This window comes from Eptatretus burgeri, chromosome 13, assembly GCF_056783735.1.
Source record: "Eptatretus burgeri isolate ZD-2024b chromosome 13, Ebu_testis_v1, whole genome shotgun sequence".
NCBI classification, from domain to species: Eukaryota; Metazoa; Chordata; class Myxini; order Myxiniformes; family Myxinidae; genus Eptatretus; species Eptatretus burgeri.
Window position 1 is genome coordinate 47,871,812 of NC_140973.1, and position 23,860 is coordinate 47,895,671.

At 41.6% G+C, this 23,860-nt stretch overlaps 1 protein-coding gene across 7 annotated transcripts in view; it reads right to left on the reverse strand.

Annotated features, from left to right (window-relative positions):
- Positions 1-23,860, reverse strand: part of LOC147014419 (dedicator of cytokinesis protein 3-like) — a 381,754-nt gene that overhangs the window by 252,941 nt on the left and 104,953 nt on the right. For 6 of the 7 annotated variants that reach the window (XM_085852361.1, XM_085852356.1, XM_085852357.1 and 3 more), the window contains 3 exons: positions 13,475-13,559; positions 3,491-3,642; positions 2,756-2,837 (listed from right to left, as the gene is read on the reverse strand). In XM_085852361.1, the coding sequence (XP_085708487.1) occupies positions 2,756-2,837; positions 3,491-3,642; positions 13,475-13,559 (319 nt within the window). The remainder of the gene's footprint in view (positions 1-2,755; positions 2,838-3,490; positions 3,643-13,474; positions 13,560-23,860) is intronic. The other variant, XM_085852360.1, reaches the window with a different exon arrangement.

The window sequence follows — 23,860 nt, forward strand, 5'->3', positions numbered from 1 at the left end:
TACCTTAATGTATAATTATACAATTGTCCAAGGATGAAAGGTCATCTACATAATGACAAGCTTTCTGGTAGTTTGTTAGTGGGAGTGAAAGGAGTACATGCGGTAAAAAAAAAATTTTTTTACAGGAACAGTTGTTTCGAAAATGTTGTGGACGATGAGAGAACAATCACTCAGTCAACATGAGTTAAATTACACATAATTTACATGATGAGGAAGAGATAAAATGAGAGATGCTGGAGAAGAATAACAAACTTTTGTACGTCAAGAAAAATTGACATTTTAAAATTGTATTCATTATTCATGGCAGATACTCTCACCTTCTTTTGGTTTGCTCTAATGACATTACAATATTATACACACCACTAATGCAAGGTTCTCCAAAGCGTTTCCAGAAACTCTCCGGCCAACTTTGGGCTATGTGAAGCGGTGGTGAAGAAAGCATTGCCCCCTGACATTCAAAAACAGGATTCGACAAGGTATGTGATATGTTCCCTTTCATGAAAAAAGGGCATTTGAGAAAAGGCAGCCCATGAGAAGTGAGACAATAATCTATACAACATACAGTAATCTGGAGATATTGCTCATTTCAATGTCCTAATCCCGGTCATGCTTGCTTGTAGCTTGAGTTTATGTTTGAGGTGAGGCAGCTTCCCACTGTATAAGCAGAGGCTTGATTGTCACATTACAAGACAAGTGACTAAGCTTTCTGGGACTTGTGCGGTGCGTGCAAGTTATCTTGTTTTAACTGTTGATGCATGCTTTTGCACCTTCTGCAAGCCCAAGTCTTTCTTGTTGTGATGACTGTGTGTGATGATACATGTTTGGCTTTTTGGCTGTTAGATCCCTGGTGTTGAAAGTTGGAGCTAATGTAGTTATGGAGGAATCAGAGCGCAAGATTTTCAAGAATAATGAAGATTGGCTGCTGCAATACTGGAACATATATATTGACAATGCATTTGCCAGAGCATTGGGATAAGGTGGATGAACTCTTCGAGCAAATGGGCCGAGCCGTCTCCAGCATTGACTTCACAAGCAAAATAGAAAGGGGGTAAAATTGACCTTTATGCATGTGGAGATTTATTGTGCACCAGATGGCTTTTTGGGGATGTCTGTGTAAAGAAAGCGAACACATATCACTAAATTGTTAGATTATTATTGTCAACCCAGTAGCAATGATTCTTTTGATGAATTATCCATGGTCTCCTCATCCAGGAATTCCATAACCAAAGAAAAAAAGATGATCATGAAGTGTTATGTGAAATAATGTGTATGATCGGAGCTTACTACCCAGTCATAAGAAACCAAGGGCACCAGAACATAGTGAGGTGGAAACAATTGAATTGTGTGTATTCCCATATTACCCAGACCTCACAGAGATAATTATAAGATTAAAAAACAAATGCTTATTATGGAGGTGAGATTGCAGGGAAAAATTAAAAGAAGGATTTCAAGAACATAGTCGGGGCACCGCTGATACATATACATACATATATATATATATATATATATATATATATATATATATATATATATATATATATATATATATATATATATATGTATATATTACATACATACACGATACCGGGCGTAGTGGCGTGCGCCTGTAATCCGGCTACTCGGAGGCTTGGGTTGGAGGATCGCTTGAGGACGGGAGCTCTGCACTGAGCCGCGCTATGAGAGGGTGTAGGGCAGCCCGGAATCATTGTGAAACCCAATCCTTATTCCTGTGTTGTAAGAGGTGACCAGGGTTGCGTCAGGAAGGGCATCCGGCGTAAAACCTATGCCAAATCAGTATGCGGATCACAACGGATGATCCACTGTGGTGACCCCTAATGGGAGCAGCTGAAAGACGAACAACATTACACACACACACACACACACACACACACACACACACACACACACACACACACACACACACACACACACACACACACACACACACACACATACACACATACACACATACACACACACACACACACACACACACACACACACACACACACACACACACACACACACACACTGTATTTAAAACAAACTTCCCATCGAATGAGCTATTGTATCCTCATTCAATTAATTAATCTCTGTCCTTCACCTTCCACTTCACTATCTTGATGTTCTGCCCTGTGTTTGTCATAAGCATTCACCTTTTCCTGCAGTTTCATTGGGGGTTCACAGCTCCCTATGATTTTTTTTCCATTAAAATTAAGTAAGTCATTATCACAGTGGAATGCACATCATGGAATGTTCTGTAAAAACTACTGCTGCCATCCCCATACCCCTCAACACCCCCCATTGCGCTTTTCTTTCCTGCACAGTCAGGAGAAATGCTACACGATAATCCATGTTACATTGGGGAAAGTGGTGGGAGGTCGATGGGAGAGAAATTTTCCTCGACATCAATTTTCCATTGGCCAACATTTGATCCAACGCATGTGGATGCCTCCAAGGCAGAACTGTAAGATCAGTTTGCACCAGTGCGCTCATGCGCCGACGCATGCAGATGCATCTTGTGATGACATCATGCCTGTCTATTAATGGCAAAGATTTTCTTATTCCAAAAGTGTAGAAAAAAATGTCGTGTCACCAAAAAAGGTAAGGTACACGTCAGAATCCAGAAAACGCTTCCAATACCTCAAGAATCTTCCTCATTAGTGAATCGTAATCTTACAAAGAGCATTCGTGCAGTGCAACAGCTCTCATTATTTTCATGGTTGTGCAAACGGTTAAGACGGCACACACTCACGGTGAATAAAGCCGACTGCTTTTCAAGCCTCTCTCTGTTCTTCGGTAACCCCTGTTTATTAAGCCTCAGAAGGAAGTGCTCACTGCAGGAGAGAGGGGAAACATGGGAAGGTGGAGTAAGGTGTTAGATCAAATGCAAAGTGGATCACACGTCCACTGAAGCTCCTCAAATTCAATCGGGATTTGTTTGGTTGCATCTCAATTGCCATCAGTGTGAGCGATCATTTCAGGGTTCATTTTCAAGTTTCATGCGGTAACAGCTGAAAGCTGCCAATAGCCAAAGATGAGCCGTACATGTGCAGAGTAGAATCATTGTTATTGTGGTAAACTGTGACAAAGCGGTGAGGACACTTGAATGGCAACCGAGACGTTGTCGGTTTTAAACCAACTGAGAGCTACAAATGATTTGGATTCTGAGAATCTACAAAACATGCCCATCTCAAGGAAATTACAACGTCCCTCTCAGATTTCCAATAAAAACAGTCACCTGCCTGCCTCACCTGGTTTGCCCTACAGAAGTTACCAGTCTACACTTTGTGGTTGACTCATACCCTCCGATATGTAATGACGATGTGGAGTAAGCACTTAATTGTGCCAGAAAATGGTGCTTCCTACATCTCATAAGTGAACTTCAATTACAAAAAAAAGAAAAGCAATGTGAATATTTCTTCCACTTTTTGGGAACACATTTAGGGAACCATCAAGCACCGCTTCACGTTGTCTTATCGTGACGCACCTTATGGGTTTGCCTTCTTTGATGTCATACAGGAAAAATGAGAGTTCAACTTCCTCGCCAAAGATATTGTACCCAAAACTTTTGAGGCTCATGTTGATGTGGTAAGGCATTGGAGGTTGTGGTTGGGGCTCAGCTTCCACTCTTCCATCCATCTGATATGGCAAAGGAGTTAGAATTAATATCAGCCACCACGTAGTGCAAGCAGACAGTGGTTTGATAAATGAAGTACAAGGATTAATGTTTAATTTGATCCACTGCATGTTATTTATAAACATCGGTCCACGAAAAGGCAAGGTGGTAACACATTTTACATCTTTATAATGTTGATTTTGAATAACCTCTTTCTAATACATATATGTGGGAAACTTATGCACCCAGACCAGGTCCTCTGGTGAACTGCACCAGTGCTTTGCCATCTGAGCAATCTGGGTGACCCAAAGGCGAAGCACACAATTCTCCCACATAGAGAGATGCCACTCTCTTTTCCGCCGCTGCTTCCGGGACACTCACTGCCAACCATAGGAGCCATAGAACCTCTTTCTAATTAACCAGCCACAAAGCAGGTTTGGCAGTAATAGCCTTACAGTATGCACACTCACCTCTGAGCTGCCTCACCTTGGTTTGAATCTTGACACAGCTATAAATGTACCCCCCCCCCCCCGGTGTTTTGCATGCAGGGCCCATCAATGTGTGATGTTAAACTGGGCATCCCATCTATCAGCATTAGCTGGTGGATAATAAAGATCACACGATGTCCTTAGCAAAGAGTGGGTCGAGCTATCACCGGTCTCCTGAACAAATTACAAATTCCTGCTCTAACCTACACGGGGCACTGCATTTGCGGTACAGCTGCACGACCCAGCCAATTAAACTACCCACAGTCGTGTGCTGCATACGAAAGAAGAAGAATAAGAAGCAGCCACAAAAATGCTTGGGTGATTCATTCTCAAGAAGCCAATTCATCGATTTATAATTCATTCGTTCCTAAGTGAATGCTCGCAATGAGTTAATTTCTCAAGTAAAGTATTTTTTGGGGAATAATAACTCTTCCTCAGCCAAATTAGGTGGTCAGTGCAATTCACGTAAAAGTCTTTCGATCCTGTACGGGGCAATGCACTTTATTTCAGAGGAGACTTAAATGAAAACTTCTTAACAAACAGACTTTTCTTATCTGACGCACGCAGGTGCCGCGGGTGCTGCGGATGCGGGGATTTTAATTTACGGGCTGAACGATTTCCCTGTGCAGTGCAATGGCAGCAGGGTGATTGGTGATGGGGGGATTCTCTGCCTTGGTATAAATGGTAGTCTGTAAAATCAGGATGGATTTGAATTCGTAAGAAATTTGCTTGACTTTATCCTTTATCCTCTTGACATTTTTAATGTAACCCTGTGCTGCCTCAAAACGTTCCTGCCTCGTGTTGCTAGGTGAACTCGGTTATATTTGAAAAGGGACATTAAAATTTCAAATTATCACCAAATATTGAGCGTTGATTGGTCAAATTATTAAAGAAATACGAGTCACGCAGATTTTGTCAAATACGAGTCAGGCAGGCGAATAACGTTTAGCTTGTCTTGAACTATTGTGAGTATGTCGTTCGTAGAACATTTTAAACATCCCCCACAAATGGCTACGTTGAGGATATTATGAGACACGAACAAAGCAACGTTTAGTTTGACATTCGTGATTCAGAATACAAGACTGACCACAGACTGACCATTCCAGGAGACAGAAACTAGGTGAACCAAACTATCCGACTATTAATTTGCAACTAGTCACTGGCTTTGACACAAACACAATTTTTTTTTTTATTACATACCCGATCAGGCATCAAAAAGCGACATACATCGAACAAACACTTTCAAATGGAACACCTCGCTAAATTGCATCAGATGTGGCAATAAATGTGAATTGTTGCTCCCAGCTTGCCGGCTCGACGATAGAAGACGCCATTTTCATTTTTTCCGTCTTCATCCCTACCGCGTTTAGAATCCCGTGTGGGCACGGGCAACTTACTAGTTGCAATAAATAATGAATTAAATAAACAGAATGTTGATTGAGGGATGTTTACAGCTAGGAGAAGCAGGGAGAAGCTGATGTTAAGAGCTCGGCGAAGAGTTAACACCCGAAATACTGTATGTGCTTCCGAAAACCCAGGAAAACGACTCCAACTCAAGACCGAGACATTCGCACGACACATTTATGCAATTTGTTTCAAACTGCCCAAAGTACTGCAAACGCACTACCTGGCTCTCGCAGGATAAGCGTCTTGAGGAGTTTCCGTGATGCAAGGCTCCGTGCTCGTCATCCTGTTCAACGTACAAGACTTGCACCGCAACATGCTTGCAGCGATCAACTCAGCAATTACGTTGGACGTGAAGGCAATGAGCAAGCGTTTTGTTTCGTGACAAATCTAGGTTTCTCCTTGAAAGGCATGATGGCTGTACACGAGTCTACAGAAGATGTAGTGAGCAATATACCCCAGTTTGTGTCCGGGAAGCTGCTAATTTTGGATGTGGAAGTTGTCATGATATGGGGTGGTATTGCTGAAACCTTTCGCATCAACTTGCTGATCAATGTCCGTGGCAATCTGGTGGCAGATCAATACATTAATGAGATCTTACAGCAACATGTGTTGCCTACCCTTCAACAACATGATCCAGAAATCATCTTTATGCACAACAATGCTCTTGCTCACTGGGCTATTCGAACAAGGAACGTTCTTGTAAATGCCAACGTTCATGTTGTGACACTGTGACCTGCCATTTCGCCAGATTGAAATCCAATTAAACATCTTTGAGATATCATTGTTAGTCGCATTCAAACCTTGCTTAGACAGTCACAGACACTCAAAAATCTGGAATAGGCGCTGACTCGAGCGTGGAATGGCATTCCTCAGGCCAAGATTCGAGTTCTCATACCGTTAGTGCAATGACAGTTCAATGCGTTGATTTCTGCTGGAGGTGGACATACCTGGTATTGAGATTTTTACTTCGAAGTTAGATCCCTTTGTGAAACATTTGCCAAAACGCAGCATTACGTGCTTCGGTCACAATGAAATGGACGTGTAATTCCTCTGCATTTACCTCCGTCAGATGTCTGCACCTCATCTGTGTTCTATGATGGCAAATAAATAAATTGCGTCAACGACAATCACGTGTTCTGTTTTTATTTATGGTGGAATGTGAATGCTGTATCTTTACCCTTTTCATATTTAACAAGAAAGAGCAATCCGAGATTGCAGTCCCTCACCAGGACTTGTTTTATGTGGTGTATTTTGTGTGGAAAATAAATAGAAGATCTAATAAATGAAAGGTCTTGATTGTCTTTTCAGTCTTTTGGGTCCTCGGCATATTTTGGATCATTGGGCTCTTTTGGATCATCAGGGTCTTTTGGGGTCTTTTGTGTCCTCAGGTTATTTTGGGTCCTCTGGGTCTTTTCGATCTTTTGGGTCCTTGGGGGCTTTTGGGTCATCTGGGTCTTTTTGATCTTTTGGGTCCTTGGGGGCTTTTGGGTCATCTGGGTTCTTTGGGTCTTCTGAATATTTTTGGTGTTCTGGGTCTTTTGGGTTCTCAGGATCTTGGTGGGTCTTCATGGTCTTTAGGATCTTTGTGGTCTTAATGGGTCTCAGGGTTGTAAAGATTCTGTAGGGTGTTAGGGATCTTAAAGAGTCTCATGTAATTAATACACACACTCACGTTCTGTGAGGACAAACAAACAAATAAATAAATAAATGCACTCAAATGCAATATCTTCTCCAATGAGGAGCGTAATTATCAAATTAATTGAAGATCAGATTGACGTCAAATATCAGAAAATTTTCATAACTAGTCAGAGGAAAAACCTGAACCGACCAAATCCAAAGGGTACCCCTAATTTGCATATCTGTAAACAGTATAACTTAATCAGAGAGCAATCTAATTGCCCAGATTTCAGAACATCATGTCCCAGGAGGATGAGTTACAAAATCTCGAACAAGCAATGATAATGAGCAGTCAGAAACAGGGCAGCTTATAGAGATCAGAATGATTTCAACAATCTAAGCAATCCCTGAATAAACCGAGGATAAGGTCATCATGAAGGATAAGACTGAAGGCAAAATCAGCACCGATCATGAATCTGGCAGACCATCGAAAATCATCTCAAGTGGAAAAGAGAACGTTATGACAGACTGCTACATGGAAAACAGCTTCATGAGACGACACAAGAGTGGATGAAGTTAATGGGATGTCAGCCAAGCACCAGTAAATTTCATCGAGACTTACATTCCATGGAATATCATAGAAAACAAGCTGCACACCAGCCTTTCATCACCATGTTATTGCCAGCACTTGGTGTCACATTGTGTTGAGCAACAAACGTGCATCCTGTCTACTTGAAGGATTCTTGGGATATGTTCGTGGAGCAACTAGTTTGGGTACACATTGTTCATGTCTGACGGCAGGGTTTGTGTGGGATGCACAAGACCTTGAGTACAATACTCTCGCCTCTGAGCCGTCTCGCCTGGGCTTGCATCTTGGCCCAGCTATAAACTGTCAGCCTGGTGTTACACAAGCAGGGTGAGGCCTCGATGTAATGCAGCAATGATACCAGTGAGAGAATAGACTAGAATAGACATGACTTTTCTTTTCTTTTCTTCCCCTTTGACCATTTTTGTGCACGTCTTTCTTTTTACAAAGAATGAATTTCTTTTTAACTTCTGAGTAACATGAAAATTATTGTTTCCAGAGTTGCATCAAGGGCACACCAAAACACAATGAAATTATTGATTTGGGACGGAACGCCTTTGAATTGTCCTCATAACAATGATGTTTCTCCTCTAATGAGCAAGCCGAGTTTATAAGCACCTCAAAGCGATTCATTCACTTTTGTAGTAAAGTTTTCTACTCTGTCAGGTTTCTGAAAAGGTTGCATGAACTTCCTCACAGCACTTAACATCGAATGTGACATGTGCTTTGATGCATCCCCGACATCCACCAATGAAGATCGAAAGTAAACAGTGTATCCGTGATAAAGCTCTCCATTTTACACAACATGTCATAATAATATCTTACAAATCAAGAAGTTCCCTTTATTCTTTTGCAATTCGATGCTTGCTTCATGTTCACCTTCGCTCATGGTCAAAGGGCAGTTTTCCCAAATTGAGTCGACCATGTCATATCGCCGTTTCTTTTCAATTCCGAAAACCCTTTTGCAGCTGTGTTCTCTCATTTCAAAATAAATTAATTAATCTTGTTTGATTGTTCGTGGCTATTCTTCAATTTGTTGATGCATTTCTCACCAGCTTGGTGTCTGCTCTGTCATCGGTCCTAAAATGCTGACATAATTAACATCACCATGTTCGGCACTCACCGGACTGAATAATGGTCATAAAAATGTCCCCTGAAATATATTTTGAAAATTTTAATTAAAATATGAACATCTTCAACAGCTACAATTATTCCCAACTTTCGTGAGAGACTGAACAGGGGGTGGATGTGGGGGAGGGGACATTTCTGGCCCAATCGTTCTGGAAGCAGCTGACCAGGCCCGACGCTCGACAAGCACAAATTTGGATATTCGCCTCTGTGAAAGACACCGTGGGATCTTTAACATCCACCAATGCCCGCGGTGCTGGCAGACAGCCCCTCCGACTGAACATTTTTTCAATGGACAGTGTATACATTGATGCATCATGTTATGTGAAACACCAGAATGATGCTTTAATGGTGGGTTAAGATTCAAACCCAGGCTAGCAGCTCAAAGGAGAGTATGCATACCTCGAGGCTACTTTGCTGGCGTACAAAAATGTAAACAGGAGCTATAACCAAATTATCTCTGTTTATGTCATCAACAATAAAGTTCAACTGTGTCAAACCACAGCAGCCACAATATAAGGTGTGGAAGTGGAGTTTGGAGGGAAAACGCCCTATCTCTGAAAGGACTGTTTCACAAAACCTCCCATCTACTTTCTCAACAACCATCTCGACAAGTTTCAGTCACTCAAACTCTTGGGTCCTACTCTCAGCCATGACCTCTGAGGCAAGCCACATTTCGGGGTTGGCCTCCAAAGCCAGATGCCGGCTCGGTATACTTCATCATGCAAAGTCCTTCCTTGGCATACGTGAGCTCCTATCCACCTACAAGGCTTTCATCTGCAGCTTGATGGAAGACTGCTGTCCCCTCTAGGCTGGCTCCCCTGCCTCACATCTTGTTCAGCTTGATACCACGAAAACCAAGGCTTTCAAGATCATTGGAATCTCTTGTGATGAAGCTAAGTCTCAGGGCCTATTACTTCGCCATTGCCGACAGGTCGGTGATCTCTTTGTCTTCCACTTTATTTCTGGCCTTACACCGTCTGCCCTCTCCAAACTTGGTCCCTCCCCCACCCCCACAAGTAGCTGCATGACGTAAACTGGCCACCAGCAACCCCCTCCTCATGAAACTGCCAAAATCCAGAACCAATGATCACCACACTCATTTATTCCGCTTTTTTTTTCTTCCTGGAACCACCTTCCACACTCTCTTTTCTCTCATTCTTCTCTCCTGGTCTTCAAGACAGCTGTTCACCACTATCCCACAGCCAAAGCCATGATCTTTTCGACACCCATGAAACCATCCCCACCCTCCCAAATTTTTGCTGATGTATCCATCTTGTCCTCCCTGTTATTGGGGTTTCCCCTTTCTCCTGCTGTTCCCTTTGTTATGTTGTGTTTTGGTCTGTTCTGTCTCCTTGCTCTTCCAAGAGTATATAAAACCATGTATATAAAAAGGTCAAAGGGGCTGAAGTGACACCAGCTTATTGACTTAAATATCATCAAAAGACAAGTGGCAATAGCTTGAGTGGCAAAACACTCACTTAACTTATGAGTGGCAATTGCTTGAACCAAGTTGCTTGGACTGGTCCACAGGTAGCTCAAATTTCATAATGATCCAAAAGTGCCATTTAAATGAGGGAACAAGGAGATGAACAACCATGAGATTGAAAGCTGAGGTTTGAAAAGGTATTAAAGGATTAGAACCATTCATTTGACAAGGCCAGCAAATCGTGATTGAAATGATAATATATAAAAGTTGTAAAAGGTTCCATGTATCCAATTTTTTTTGGGGGGGGAAATCTCCTAAACTGCTCATTTTCATTAAACTTTAAACTGCTGTCGGTGACACATACATCAATCGTTCAGGATGTCAAATGGCATAAAAATGGGTAAGGAAAGTTAGAGAAAGTGAAAACTATAGAAATGGATGAAATCAACAGGTTGTTGATTTATACATGATAACTGCCATGGTAAGCAGGAAGAAGCTGATGTTTCGGGTGTTAACTCTTCGTCGGAGTAAAAGAGGGTTAACACCCGAAACGTCAGCTTCTCCTTGTTTCTCACAACTCAATGAACGTTTTGTTGATTTCACCCATTGTTTTCCATGTCTGCCACCGCCGATCAACACTCGCCTTCAACAGCAAGACCAGTTGTTCATTCCAAAACCACATGGATTGTTTTAGCTGTATTTGTCTTCCTCTCCATTTATATCTCAGACTCTTCAGACATGCCATTTCAGGTGGAAGAATGAAAAATGTGGCAATTATTTGCAATTTATTTTTCTGATTGTAAAACCACTTTATGTTTTTAATTTTACACATCAATGGGGCATGATGGTTAACCAATAACTAGAATGTGTTCCATTACCCATTTATTATTACCCAAAAAGTAATTATATTAACAAAGGACAACCTTATCCATTCAAAAACGTATTGTACAACGCTCCTTCCCAATTCCATATCCAGATGATGCATGAGGTCATCACCAGGTGCCGAAGGAAGGGAGTACTCAGTTTTTACTCCAATTTTCTTGTTTGTTACTTGCAAAGTCGAATACTTTTCAAGTATCAAAAGAAAGACCAATTACTGCACCATAATCTCAAGAAGAAATCCAGACATAACAACACACACACACACACACACACACACACACACACACACACACACACACACACACACACACACACACACACACACACACACACACACACACACACACACACACACACACACACACACACACACACACACACACTATGTAATGGTAAGTACTTACAAAAGCTATTTTATTTGAAGTTATAACCTTAACATATAACCAATTGACTGATTTCCCAACTGCCCGTATCATCAGCTGGGCACCGTTTATCATCGAGGTTTCGATCCTTTCGGCCAAGAACCTCTCCAAATAGCGGATCCACAACCCAGGTCGCCGGTCCACATCAGTGGATGACTCAACATCAATGGATACACAACCCATAGTTGTGTCCAGACATTCAGTCAACACAGCAATGCAATATCCTTATTCAAACATTTAATGATTACTTTTATTTAAAGTTTTACTCCATATGACTAACTTTAATCATACACCACTTTTTGATAATATGTCAAGTGATAAACACTTTACCTTGTAGACATGTCTATAACACAGCACCTCCATCTAAACATCGACTCAAACTGTCATTCGAATATTAAAATTGTCATTACAACTGATATTAACATGCTGCACTGCGTCGATTGGTAAGTCATTTGATATTGGTCAGTCGATTTGGTTATATATTCTGTCTGTCAATCGCCTACAGGTCACAATTCCAAACCGATCGCCATGAAACTTCACCAAGTTGGAGAGGTAGTCTCAACTGAGAAACCTATTGATTTTGAGGTCAAAGGTCAAAGGTCATCTTGAGATTAAACATCTAAAATCATCAATTTTCAACTGAAAAATCATCAATTTACATCCGATTGACTTGACGATTAAAGAGCAATTGCATAGTGCATCACTGGATTTGGAAAGCAACTATTTTTGAGGTCAAAAGGTCAAAGGTCAACTCAAGGTCAAACTTCTAAAATTATCAATTTCAAGCTGAAAAATAATCAATTTTCATCCGATTGACCTGAGCTTTGATTAAGATTGTCAATTTTAATCTTAATGAAATGGACAATTTGACGTATCCATGGCAACCTTTGGAGAGGGGGGGGGGTGGATTTTACAAGTATCGTGCTCCACACGACGTCATTTTCTTGTTTATTTGTCAGGGCGATATCTCAGCCATCCTTGGAGCTCGGAAGTTGAAATTTGGGGACAAAAGTGAAGATGTGCTTTGGCAAAAACAGTATTTTTTATTTTATTATTTGTCAATTTTATGGATTATTTATTTATTTTTAAAATCAAATTAATTAATTAATTTGTTTGTTTCTCATCTGGGCAATATCTCAGGCACCTTTTAAGCGAGAAAACTGATATTTGGACATGACAGTGAACAAGTGATTTGGCTATAATGGGTATTTTTGATTTATTGAGAAATCAATTAATCAATTGATTATTCATATTTCGATAAATTAGTTAATTTTCAAAAAGTTACAGATTCGGATGAAACAGTGGTGGTTTTGCTATGCTATTAGCCAATTGACGAAGAAATTATTTTATGATTATTATTTATTTATTTTAATCATGCAATTAATCAATCAGTTATTGTCCACCACTCCCTCCCAATTTTGTCTCAATGCGCTGCACAGCGAGGAAGTACCATTTGTACAGATTCACCTCAGAAGTGCACCGTTCCCTCCGAATTCCATCTCCATGTGCTGCACGGCGGCATTGCTGGGCACCGAAGATGCCCCGGCAATGTCGCGCGCTGGAGGATTTGTTATTTATTTATTTGGCATGGGGGCGGTGTACTTTGAATGCACCTCTCTCTACTTGTTTATATCTGAGTTTAAAAAAACAGTAAATTTAAGTTTCAATGAGTGATTACTTTTTAGTTTTACAAGTAAAGCCATAAGTTAATCATTGTTGTTAATCTTTGAGCACAATGATTCTATGCACTGTCAAAGATCTCTTTCACACTCCCCAACCCAATCATTGATTAATATGATGCTTACTGATATACTGTGATAATCATTGAAACAGGTGCAAACAAGATTTGTTTGCAAATGTAAAACAAGGTGAAGTTTTTGAGCCACATTGACCTACCAGCCGATAGAGTTCAGCCACACTGATCATCTCCGGATCCACCATGTCATAATCTTTTCTTGGCACAAGGTCGAGTCCCAGCTGCCTTGGAGAGAAAAGAGTAAGGTAGTAACATGCTGCTGTGATTATCGACAAATAAAATGTATGCATGTCAACAAGATTGTTTTTGATGCTGTTCCACCAGAAAATACAATTTATTTTAGGTGAATCAGATATTTTCTCAGTCCAAAACATTAACATAAACAAGAAAAAGAGCAATCAGAGATTACAGACCCTCACCAGGACTTGTTCTGTGTGGTGTATTTTGTGTGGCATTTGTGTACTAGTGTCTTACGTAATTCATAAGACATAACTAGAACTGCCACTCTATGACTGCTGGCAGTGATGACTGGGTCCCAAGACATCCCCCTTTGATGCAACCCTGCTTTGATTGGACACCTGACCTTGACCCATGACGTTTTATTATTATTATTATTATACAATTGAATTTTAAATGGGATTAAAATAAATTCAATTCAAATCAAATGGAAGACCAAATAGGTACAGCCATGCATTGGGGTAATCAGAAAAAACCTAAACAAGCAAAAAGCAAAGATGAAGTCATCAGGAGGAATCTGGATGGGATTCACATTTCAGCTGATACTCCTCTACCATAAAACCCATTTTGGCACAATAAATATTCCAAAATAAATAAATAAAACAAAAAGAACACAGATCAAAAATATTAAATAATTCTGGCTACGAGACCAAGCGTCTGATCAAGTTGAAATTTAAAACATGTATTCCCCATCACCACGAGATCATAATTAAGTGTCATGCCGATTAAGTGGTTCCAGAGAAAACATTATTTAATATTTTTCTTCAATCCAATGTGGCTGCCAAACCATGTGACCTATCAATTATTGCTAAACAAACTTGTACACACAAGGCTTGGGGAACATTTGTGTGGTTTTCCTTCGATCTGTCCAGCCTTTCTGGGGAAGAAGATTTTTATGGGTTTTAGGTTAAATCCAATGTGGCTGCCAAACCATGTGACCTATGACATCATGTGTGAACTTTTTGTTTCTCTTGGATAGGTGGTCATGCTTGTAAAGCTTCGCCAAGATCTGTTCAGGCACTTCAGAGAAGATTTTTTTTTAACAATATGGTTGCTGAATCACGTGACAGATGACGTCATCAATTTTTTTTTTCTGTGGACCATTTTATCCCTCGATGATCCTCAAAAATTTTCATACTGATTAAATGTAGTATTCTACATATGCAATTATGACATCATAACAAGGGCACCTTTGACGGCATTAAAAAATTCACATTCCCCATGAGGAGTACTTGCCATGTGCCAAGTTTCAATTTTTAACTTGGTATGGTTTCAGAGATACAGATGTCCAAAGTTTTTCTGGTTTTCCAACATAGATGCCACACCACATGACCTCTTCTTCTTCTTCTTCTTCTCCTTCTTCTTTCGGCTGCTCCCGTTCGGGGTCGCCACAGCGGATCATCCATATAATCCGCATAGTGATTTGGCACATGTTTTACGCCGGATGCCCTTCCTGACGCAACCCTGGTCGCCTCTTACGACACAGGGATATGGTACACCTATGTTAACCGGGGTATACATCGGCCCAGGACACTGGTACTCACTTCGCCGACCTCGGAAGGATGACAGGCTGATTCAACCCCCTGGTGTATTAATTCAGTGGCCCAACGGGGCTTGAACTCAGGACCTTTGGATCCCAAGCCGCTGCCTTTACCACTGCGCCAACACCAGGCTGCCACACCACATGACCTATAACATCATAATTATCAACAAAATATTCCACTTGAGTCGTCGCTCTTTTGGTGAAAATTTCATCTCGATCCGACAAGCACTTGCAGAGAAAACACCATAATTCTGTGCGGATAAACAAACAAACAGTCAAACGGACCCAAATGCAATACCCTCTCCTTCAGCAAGGGTAAAAATAACCAAGTTATTTGCATTTAAAATAGTCTCTTTTTTAGCTTGCCTGTTCGAAGAACAGAGAGCTATAGCGATACCCCCGGCGTAAGCGTCAGCGTGAAAATGTTAAAGTTTTTGGTGCAAGTTATTTCCTTTCTAAATATAAAATAAATAAACAATGGTAGGAAAGAATAGGAAAAGAGAAGAGAGAGGGGGGAGGAAACACAGAAACCGTGCAAGGAAGAGGGTTGTGACAGGAAAGGTTAATGGGAGTAATAAACATTGTGGGTAATGATGGGGGATGACACGAAATTGTGGTACATCACGTGCTTGAAGCCTTGGAGGGAAGAACGATACAGAGGAACCTCAGGAAGGAAGGTGGGTCCACAAATGGGAGAAATGAGGAACAAAGGAGTGGATGTGTGCAGTAAGCCTGGATTTACAAACTTTAACCAGTAGGGGGTTACTGGATGAACACTCACATCCTGGAGTTACTGAAAAGGGTCGGAGGGTGAAAAGGACATCCTCTCCGGATTCTTATTCTTCTTCCTTAACCCAAGGGTTCATGGATAAAAATCGAGACGACTTTGCATAACATGGGTCCATTGGACCCAGGAACTGAAACAAAGTTAACTTGCAAAATATATTGTAGTTAGGGTACGCAGTCTAATGGACTGGGTAACCTATTGTTTTTCTTCTGTTTATTTGTTATTTTTCTTCCGCCGCAATTTTCGGATATTTTCGCTTTAAAAATCATTTTCTCAGGAACGGTAAGTCCGATCGACAGGATATTTTCACCATAGTATGTATCTTTTTTGATAGCATACTTAATTGATAATTATGACGTCATAGGTCACGTGGTACAGGCATCATCTTGGAAAAACCGAAAAACTTTGGACCTCTGTATCTCTGAAACCGTGCAATATGGAAAAAAATTTCGTTTCATATATTTTAATGAACTCCCCATGGGGAACACTTGTGATTTTTGTGACGACATCGGGGAAGTGGTATCCCGGTGAAAATTCGACTGGGAGAATGCTGCATGGGAAAAATCAGAAATTTCTTGAGCGTCATCTACGTAACAATTCGCTGTAAGAAAAAAATATTTGGACGTCATAGGTCACTTCGTTCGACAGCCATATTGTTTTGAATTAAAAAAAAAAAAAATCTTCTCCAGAATGGCTGGACGGATTGAGGCGAAACTTCACACACACACACACACACACACACACACACACACACACACACACACACACACACACACACACACACACACACACACACACACACACACACACACACACACACACACACACACACACACACACACACACACACACACTCCCCATGACATCCTTTTTCAAGTTTGTTAATTTCTTATTGATAGGTCACATGGTTTGGCGGTCATGTTGAATTTACCATAAAACCTTCAAATATTTTCTCGAGAATGGCTGGTCAGATCAAGAGGAAACTTCACACACATATTCTCCAATGCAATGGGATATAAGTTTGTTAATTTCTTATTGATAGGTCACATGATTTGGCAGCCATATTGGATTGAATAAAAATACTAAATAACGTTTTCTCTGGAACTACTTAACCGATCGAAGTGAAAATTTGCAACTGTCATCTACCACCATGTCTGCATATATGGTTAAAAAAAGACATCACAAGTCACATGGTTTGGTGGCCATCTTGGATAGAAAAACGCACCATGTCCGATCAACACAAAACTTAACAAGCATGATCCACTACCCTATTCGAGGGAGAATTAAAATTTATGATGAAATAGGTCACGTGGTACGGCAACCATATTGGATTGAAAATTATTAAGTTTAAAAGTCTTCTTCTCTGAAACGGCTGAACAGATCGAGGCAAAACTTTACATATATGACCGCCTCTCCATGACAAACAAAAAGTTTTCTCCTCCTTTTGATGTATGACATCGTTTGGCAGCCATATTGGATTGAAGGAAAAATATTAATGTTTACTTAAGAACCGCTGCATCAATAAATGTGAAACTTCACAGCTATGATGGAGCAGTCATTGGAATGAAGGATTTAAATTTCAACTTGATCGGCCCCATGGTTTGGCAGCCATGTTGGATTGAATGAAAAATATTAAGTAATATTTACTCTGGAACCGCTGCATCAATACAAGTGAAACTTCACAATTATAATCTAGCTGACATGGGGAACATAGGTTTAAAATTTCAACCCGATCGGCCACACAGTTTGGCAGCCAGAATTATTTAATTATTTGAATCTGAGAACTTTTAGAATTTTTTTTTTTGCACAAGACTCACTTGGCTGCACCTGCATGCATTTGAGGATACAGCAGAAGCAATTCAATTGATACTGACGATGGCCCCATGAAAAATGGTCAACTGTGCACATAATAAATGGATGGAACATGGCCTGTTTTTCGATGCATAACTTGTGAATCCCGCATCGTAGAGAAACGTGTGGAGCCATATTAGACTCAGGGGAATCCCGCTGATGGTGTTCACATTTATTACTTTGTGCTCAGGTTAATTTAAACACCAATTCAATTGCTACCGACTATGTATTCAGGAAAAAGGGCTAACTGCTTGCGTAATAAATAGATTCAATGCGGAGTGTGACTGCGTCTATAACTTATCAATCTCGCACAGTAGAGAGAGGTATGGGGGGGGGGGGCTTGTAATTACTTGGGGTCGTTCCGCTTTACCCTGTGGACCCAAGGTGACATTTCCCGCACATTTCTTTCTTCATGTTCAGGTAATTTAAACGCCAATTCAATTGATACCGACAATGTCCCCAGGAAAAATGGCAAACTGCATAAGCAATAAATAGATTGAACACTTCGTGCTACTCGGTTCATAACTCGTCAGTCCCACCTTGTATCGAAGCCGTGTGGTATTTGGGTACCCGGTCATCACTACTAGAAGTTATAAAGTGGCAGTTCAAGTTTCTATTGTCATTGTTATGCTTTTATATACAATGCTTAGGCTCATGGACAATATTTTCAGAAAAAAATTGATCTTGTTATTTGAAGGAAACCCAAAAATATTTATTTATTTATTATTATTTTTTTTTCTGTTTTTTTTTTCTGTATGAAGTTGTGGCTTGTATTGGAGAACTTGCTTAAAAAAAATTTTGCTCATGAAATGTCGATTCACTGATTATTTTTGACTTTCTGGTACATTACGGGCAATGAATGTTGTGGTCAAGTTTAATCTAAATTGTGTGTGTGGTTTCAGAGAAGAAAGCAAATACCTCTTTTGGGGGGCAACCCCCTCATAGACACCCTTAAATCCGGATTTTTATTAATGGTGTGAGCAATCTTTGGTACATCAGGGGTGATGAAGGTTGTGGTCAAGTTTCATCGAAATTGTGAATGTAGTTTCGGAGAAAAATACAAATACATATGTTGGGTTGGAAAGGGATGGGGGGGGGAGGGAGACAAATACATATTACACCACCTTAGATCCTGATTTTTCTAATGTCATGAACAAACTTTGGTATATCACGGATGATGAAGGTTGTGGTGACTTTTTATCGGAATTGTCTGTGTAGTTTTGGAGAAGAAAGCAAATACCTATTTTGTGGGGGTAACCCCCTAGACCTCCTTAGACTTGGAATTCTTTAAAAGCATGAACAAACTTTGGTATATCACGGATGATGAAGGTTGTGGTGACATTTTATCGGAATTGTGTGTGTAGTTTTGGAGAAGAAAGCAAATACCTATTTTGTGGGGGTAACCCCCCGTAGACCCCCATAGACTTGGAATTCTTCAAAAGCATGAACAAACTTTGGTACATCATGGATAATGAAGGGTGTTGTCAAGTTGCATCGAAATTGTGTGTGTAATTTCTGAGAAGGAAAATACATATTTGGGGGGGGGCAACCCCCATTACACCCCGTAGAGCCAGATTTTTTTTAATGCCATGAACAAACTTTGGTACACCATGGATAATGAAGGGTGTTGTCAAGTTTCATCGAAATTGTGTGTGTAATTTCTGAGAAGGAAAATACATTTTGGGGGGGGGGGGCAACCCCCATTACATCCCAAAGAGCCAGATTTTTTTTAATGCCATGAACAAACTTTGGTACACCATGGCTGATGAAGGTTGTAATCAAGTTTCATCAGAATTGCATGTGCCATTTCTGAGTAAAAAGCAAATATCTCTTTGGGGAGGGGGACAACCCCCCCAATAAACTCCCTCTGCAGACCCCCTCGGACCGAGATTTATTTTATGGAATGAACAAACTTTGCTACCTCACGGGTGATGAAGGTGGTCAGGTTTAATCAGAATTGCATGTGTAGTTTCTGAGAAGAAAGCAAATACCTATTTTTTGGGGGGGAGGGGGGGAGGGTGGGGGCAACCCCCGTAGACCCCCTTATGGCCCGATTTTTTTTAATGGAATGAACAAACTTTGGTAAATACACGGTGATGAACTTTGTGGAAGGTTTCATCGAAATCCAAGATGTAGTTTCAGAGAAGTTGAAATTATTTGTTGACGGACGGACGTACAAACGGACGAAAGGACAACGCGCCATCCCATAAGCTCCCCGGAACTCCGTTCCAGGTGAGCTAATAATACAAAATAGACTGACCAAACCAAACGGAAAATCGGCCGTCGTGCCTGCAGGGACAAATAAACGCAGAAAAAAGCACACGGAGAAAAACCTCGTCAAACCTCATAAGTTAGGAAATACTGAGATGAAAAAGAAACTCACCTTTGTCAAAGGGACAAACATGGCGGTAAATGATATCAAAAGACACTAGCTGGGAGGCGATGATGATTCGCGGCCATGATTGAACAATGCCACGATAGGTACAATTGAGTTAGTGGAAGCTTTAGAGGAAGCCCTACGGTAAAAACCTATCTCTTCCGTCAAAATTGACCAAATCAAATCGGATTTTTTTATATGTTGTACTTATGGACATTACGCACAGCTTCTAGGAAATTAAATTGCGAGAAAAAAAATCGAGAAAAAAATAAAAAATAAAAATAAATCAAAAGTTCAAGTGGGCGTGGCTCCACCCACAAAGGGCGTGGGACGCCCCTCATACAAAAAGACACAACTAGACTATGATATCTAGCTTGTGTCCAAGTTTCATTAAGATCACATCAAACGTCACGGTGCTATGCTCTGGAGAAAGTCACAAACAGACAAACAAACAGACAGACAGACAGACAGACACAACGAAAATAGTGGTCACTGCTGGCACCCGCGAACCAAAAAATACCAATCATAAATCACAAAACAATGTCGATGAATAAAGATGCATAAAAGGTGTGCACAAAGCTCTCAAAAGGCAGACGACGGACCTCACAGATTGTACCAAACGCCCCCTTATCGTCGTCGGTGGTTTGGGCATGGGGCACAGGAGGGTGACGTCAAAGAGGTGCCACAATGGCGGTGATCCTGGAGGCTGTGTGTGTGAGTTGTGATTAAACTCATTGCCTGGAAGGTCGAACCTCTGAGTGATATATTACATTTGGCGACGGGGATAAAACGGCAAGTGAATACATTTTCTGTGAATTCATTTCTGGTGTGAATCATGGCGTCTTTCAACAAGATAAATGAATTTGACACGGACGTTGAAGTTTGGGTGCAACACACAGAGCGTCTGGCCCAGTACTTCATCGCTCATGACATTGGAGATGCAGACAAACAGCGAGCTATATTACTCAGTGTGTGTGGATCTAAAACGTATGGTTTCATGCGTAGTCTGGTGGCCCCTGCGAAACCTTCAACAAACTCTGCTCATTCAACAACATCTTCATCCCAAACAATCGCCAATTATGCAAAGGTTCAAATTCAACACTGTTTCGGAGAACGGGACAATCGATGGCAGCATATGTTGCTGATTTGAAGTACATATCGGAGGACTGTGAATTTGGGGTGACATTGGATGAAATGCTCAGTGATAGATGACAGGCTTATTAAACAGGTATTTTTCTTCAACTTTAACACAAGAAGAGCCAGGAGAATTGCCAATATCTGAGAATATCTATCAAGGTGGTGAGGAAGGGCTTTTACAGAAGATCCAGGTTGGAGTGGAGGAAGTAAAGGAACAGCTTGGAAATCTAAGAGAAGATAAGGTCCAGATAGTATGCAGCCGAGAGTATTGAGGGAGGTGGCTGAGCAGGAAAGTGAGATGTTAACGGATATTTTCAAAAGCTCACTGGAGTCAGGACAGGTACCGGAAGATTGGTGAGTAGCAAATGTAACGCCATTATTTAAGAAAGGATCCAGAGAAGAATTGGGAAACTATAGACCTGTTAGTTTGACATCAGTTGTGGGGAAGGTGTTGGAGACATTAATTAAGGACCAAATGAGGAACCATTTTAAAAAATACAAACTAATTAAAGGTAGTCAGCATGGGTTTACCAAAGGTAGTTCCTGTTTAACAAATCTTTTAGAGTTTTGTGAAGCAGTGTCTGATTGGGTGGATGAGAGAAAGGCAGCGGACATAGTATATCTAGTCTTTAAGAAGGCATTTGATAAGGTACCACATCGGAGGTTGTTAGCCAAAGTGAGGGCTTGTGGAGTGGCTGATCAGGTAGATAAATGTATTGCAAACTGGCTTTGCTGTAGGAAGCAAAGAGTTGCTGTGAGTGAGAGGATGTCTTGCTGGGAGGATGTAAGTAGCGGGGTACCTCAGGGATCAGTACTTGGACCATTATTATTCATTATTTACATCAATGATTTGGATAGTGGGGTGAAGAGTAGGCTTTCCAAATTGGCAGATGCCACAAAACTTGGAGGTAAGGTGAATAGCAGAGGGGGTGGTGATCAGATTCAGGAAAGTGTTGAAACTTGCATAGATTGTGCAAAAGATTTGCAGATGCAATTTAACCGGATCAAATGTAAAGTGTTGGGGATGGGAAAAGGTCAGGTCAGGTATGGGAGCATGCGCCAGAGCAGCGCGTCGCTACGTCCACTTTCTGCCGGTGGCCTCCGTCTGGCCGGTGGCCTCCGTCTCACTCCAGAGGTCTCCGTCTGGCTATCCCCAGGAAGATGCCTGGCCTATCCCCATCTCCTTGAGATGCCAATAAACCTACTGCAACCACGAGGCACGTGGTCAACCCATTAGCCTCCTCCACTCACGAGACTCTCTCGCTGAGAGAATCTGGTGAGCAGGATCAGCGTCAGGAAAACGAGCCACATGTCCATACAGCCGTAGCTGACGCTCACGGACTATGCAGGTAACAAATCTCATTTGAGTCTCTCTCAGCAACCGCTCGTTGGACACAAAGTCCGACCAGCGATAGCCAAGGATTCTCTGAAGAGACCTGGTACCAAAGGAATTAAGTCTCCGTCTCAGATCCTTGGTCAGAGTCCAAGTATTGCATCCATAGAGCAAGACTGGAAGCACCAAGGACCTGAAGACTTGGACTTTCGTCCTCCCGCACAGGTACCGGCAGCGCCGCACCCCATTATCCAGTAAATCCATGACTCCCCAGGCCCGACCCAGATGTCTATTGACCTCTGAATCACAACCAGCAGAGACATGAATATCACTGCCATGTGAAGTGAATCTCTCCATGATCTCAACATCCTCACCACAAACAGGCACAGACAGGACAGCAGCATCCAAGATGTCATTGAAAGCCTGGATCTTAGTATTGACACAGGAAATCCGTAATCCCAGCGGCCCCGACTCCTCATTCAGCACCTCGAGGGCCCCCAAAAGGATTTCTAAAGTCTCCGCAAAGATGACTGCATCATCTGCGAAATCAAGTTCAGAGATGTAGACATTCCCAAATGATGCACCACGGCTTCATCTCACCAACATCCTCCCTATAATCCAGTCCATAAGGTGCTGAAAAGTGTGGGAGCCAGTACACACCCTTGATGAACTCCAGTAACAACTGGAAATAAGTCAGAGATGGTACCACCACATCTCACAGCACTCTCAGTACCAGAGTAGAGTTCAGATATCAGATCGATCGGTTTTGGTGGCACCTCACGAAGACCAAGAATCCTCCAAAGGGCATCCCGATTCCCTGAATCAAACGCTTTACAGAGATCAACAAAGGCTGCAAGCAGCCCCTGCCGAAACTCTCGTCTGCGTTTGTTGAGGACACGAAGAGCAAGGATACGGTCAATTGCCTCTTTGGTGTAAAGCCTGACTGCTCTGGGCGCTGGTGTTCAAGCCTGGTACAACTGCTCAAAGTAACCGGCCCAGCGGGCCTTCACTTCAGACTTCTCTGTCAAGAGCCTTCCACCCTCTGCTCTAACTGCAGTACACCGAGGGATGGGCTTGGATGAACACAATGCACGAATTCCCCTGTAAGCAGGAAGACAATCACTTGACCACAGGTGATGCTCTACCCCCTCACAGATTCCTCGCACATAGGCCTCATTGTCCACCCTTAGCGCACGTACAGTTTTACACCTCAGCTCCCTGAATAGCTCAGCTCTGCCATTCAGCCTGGCCCTGCGACTCT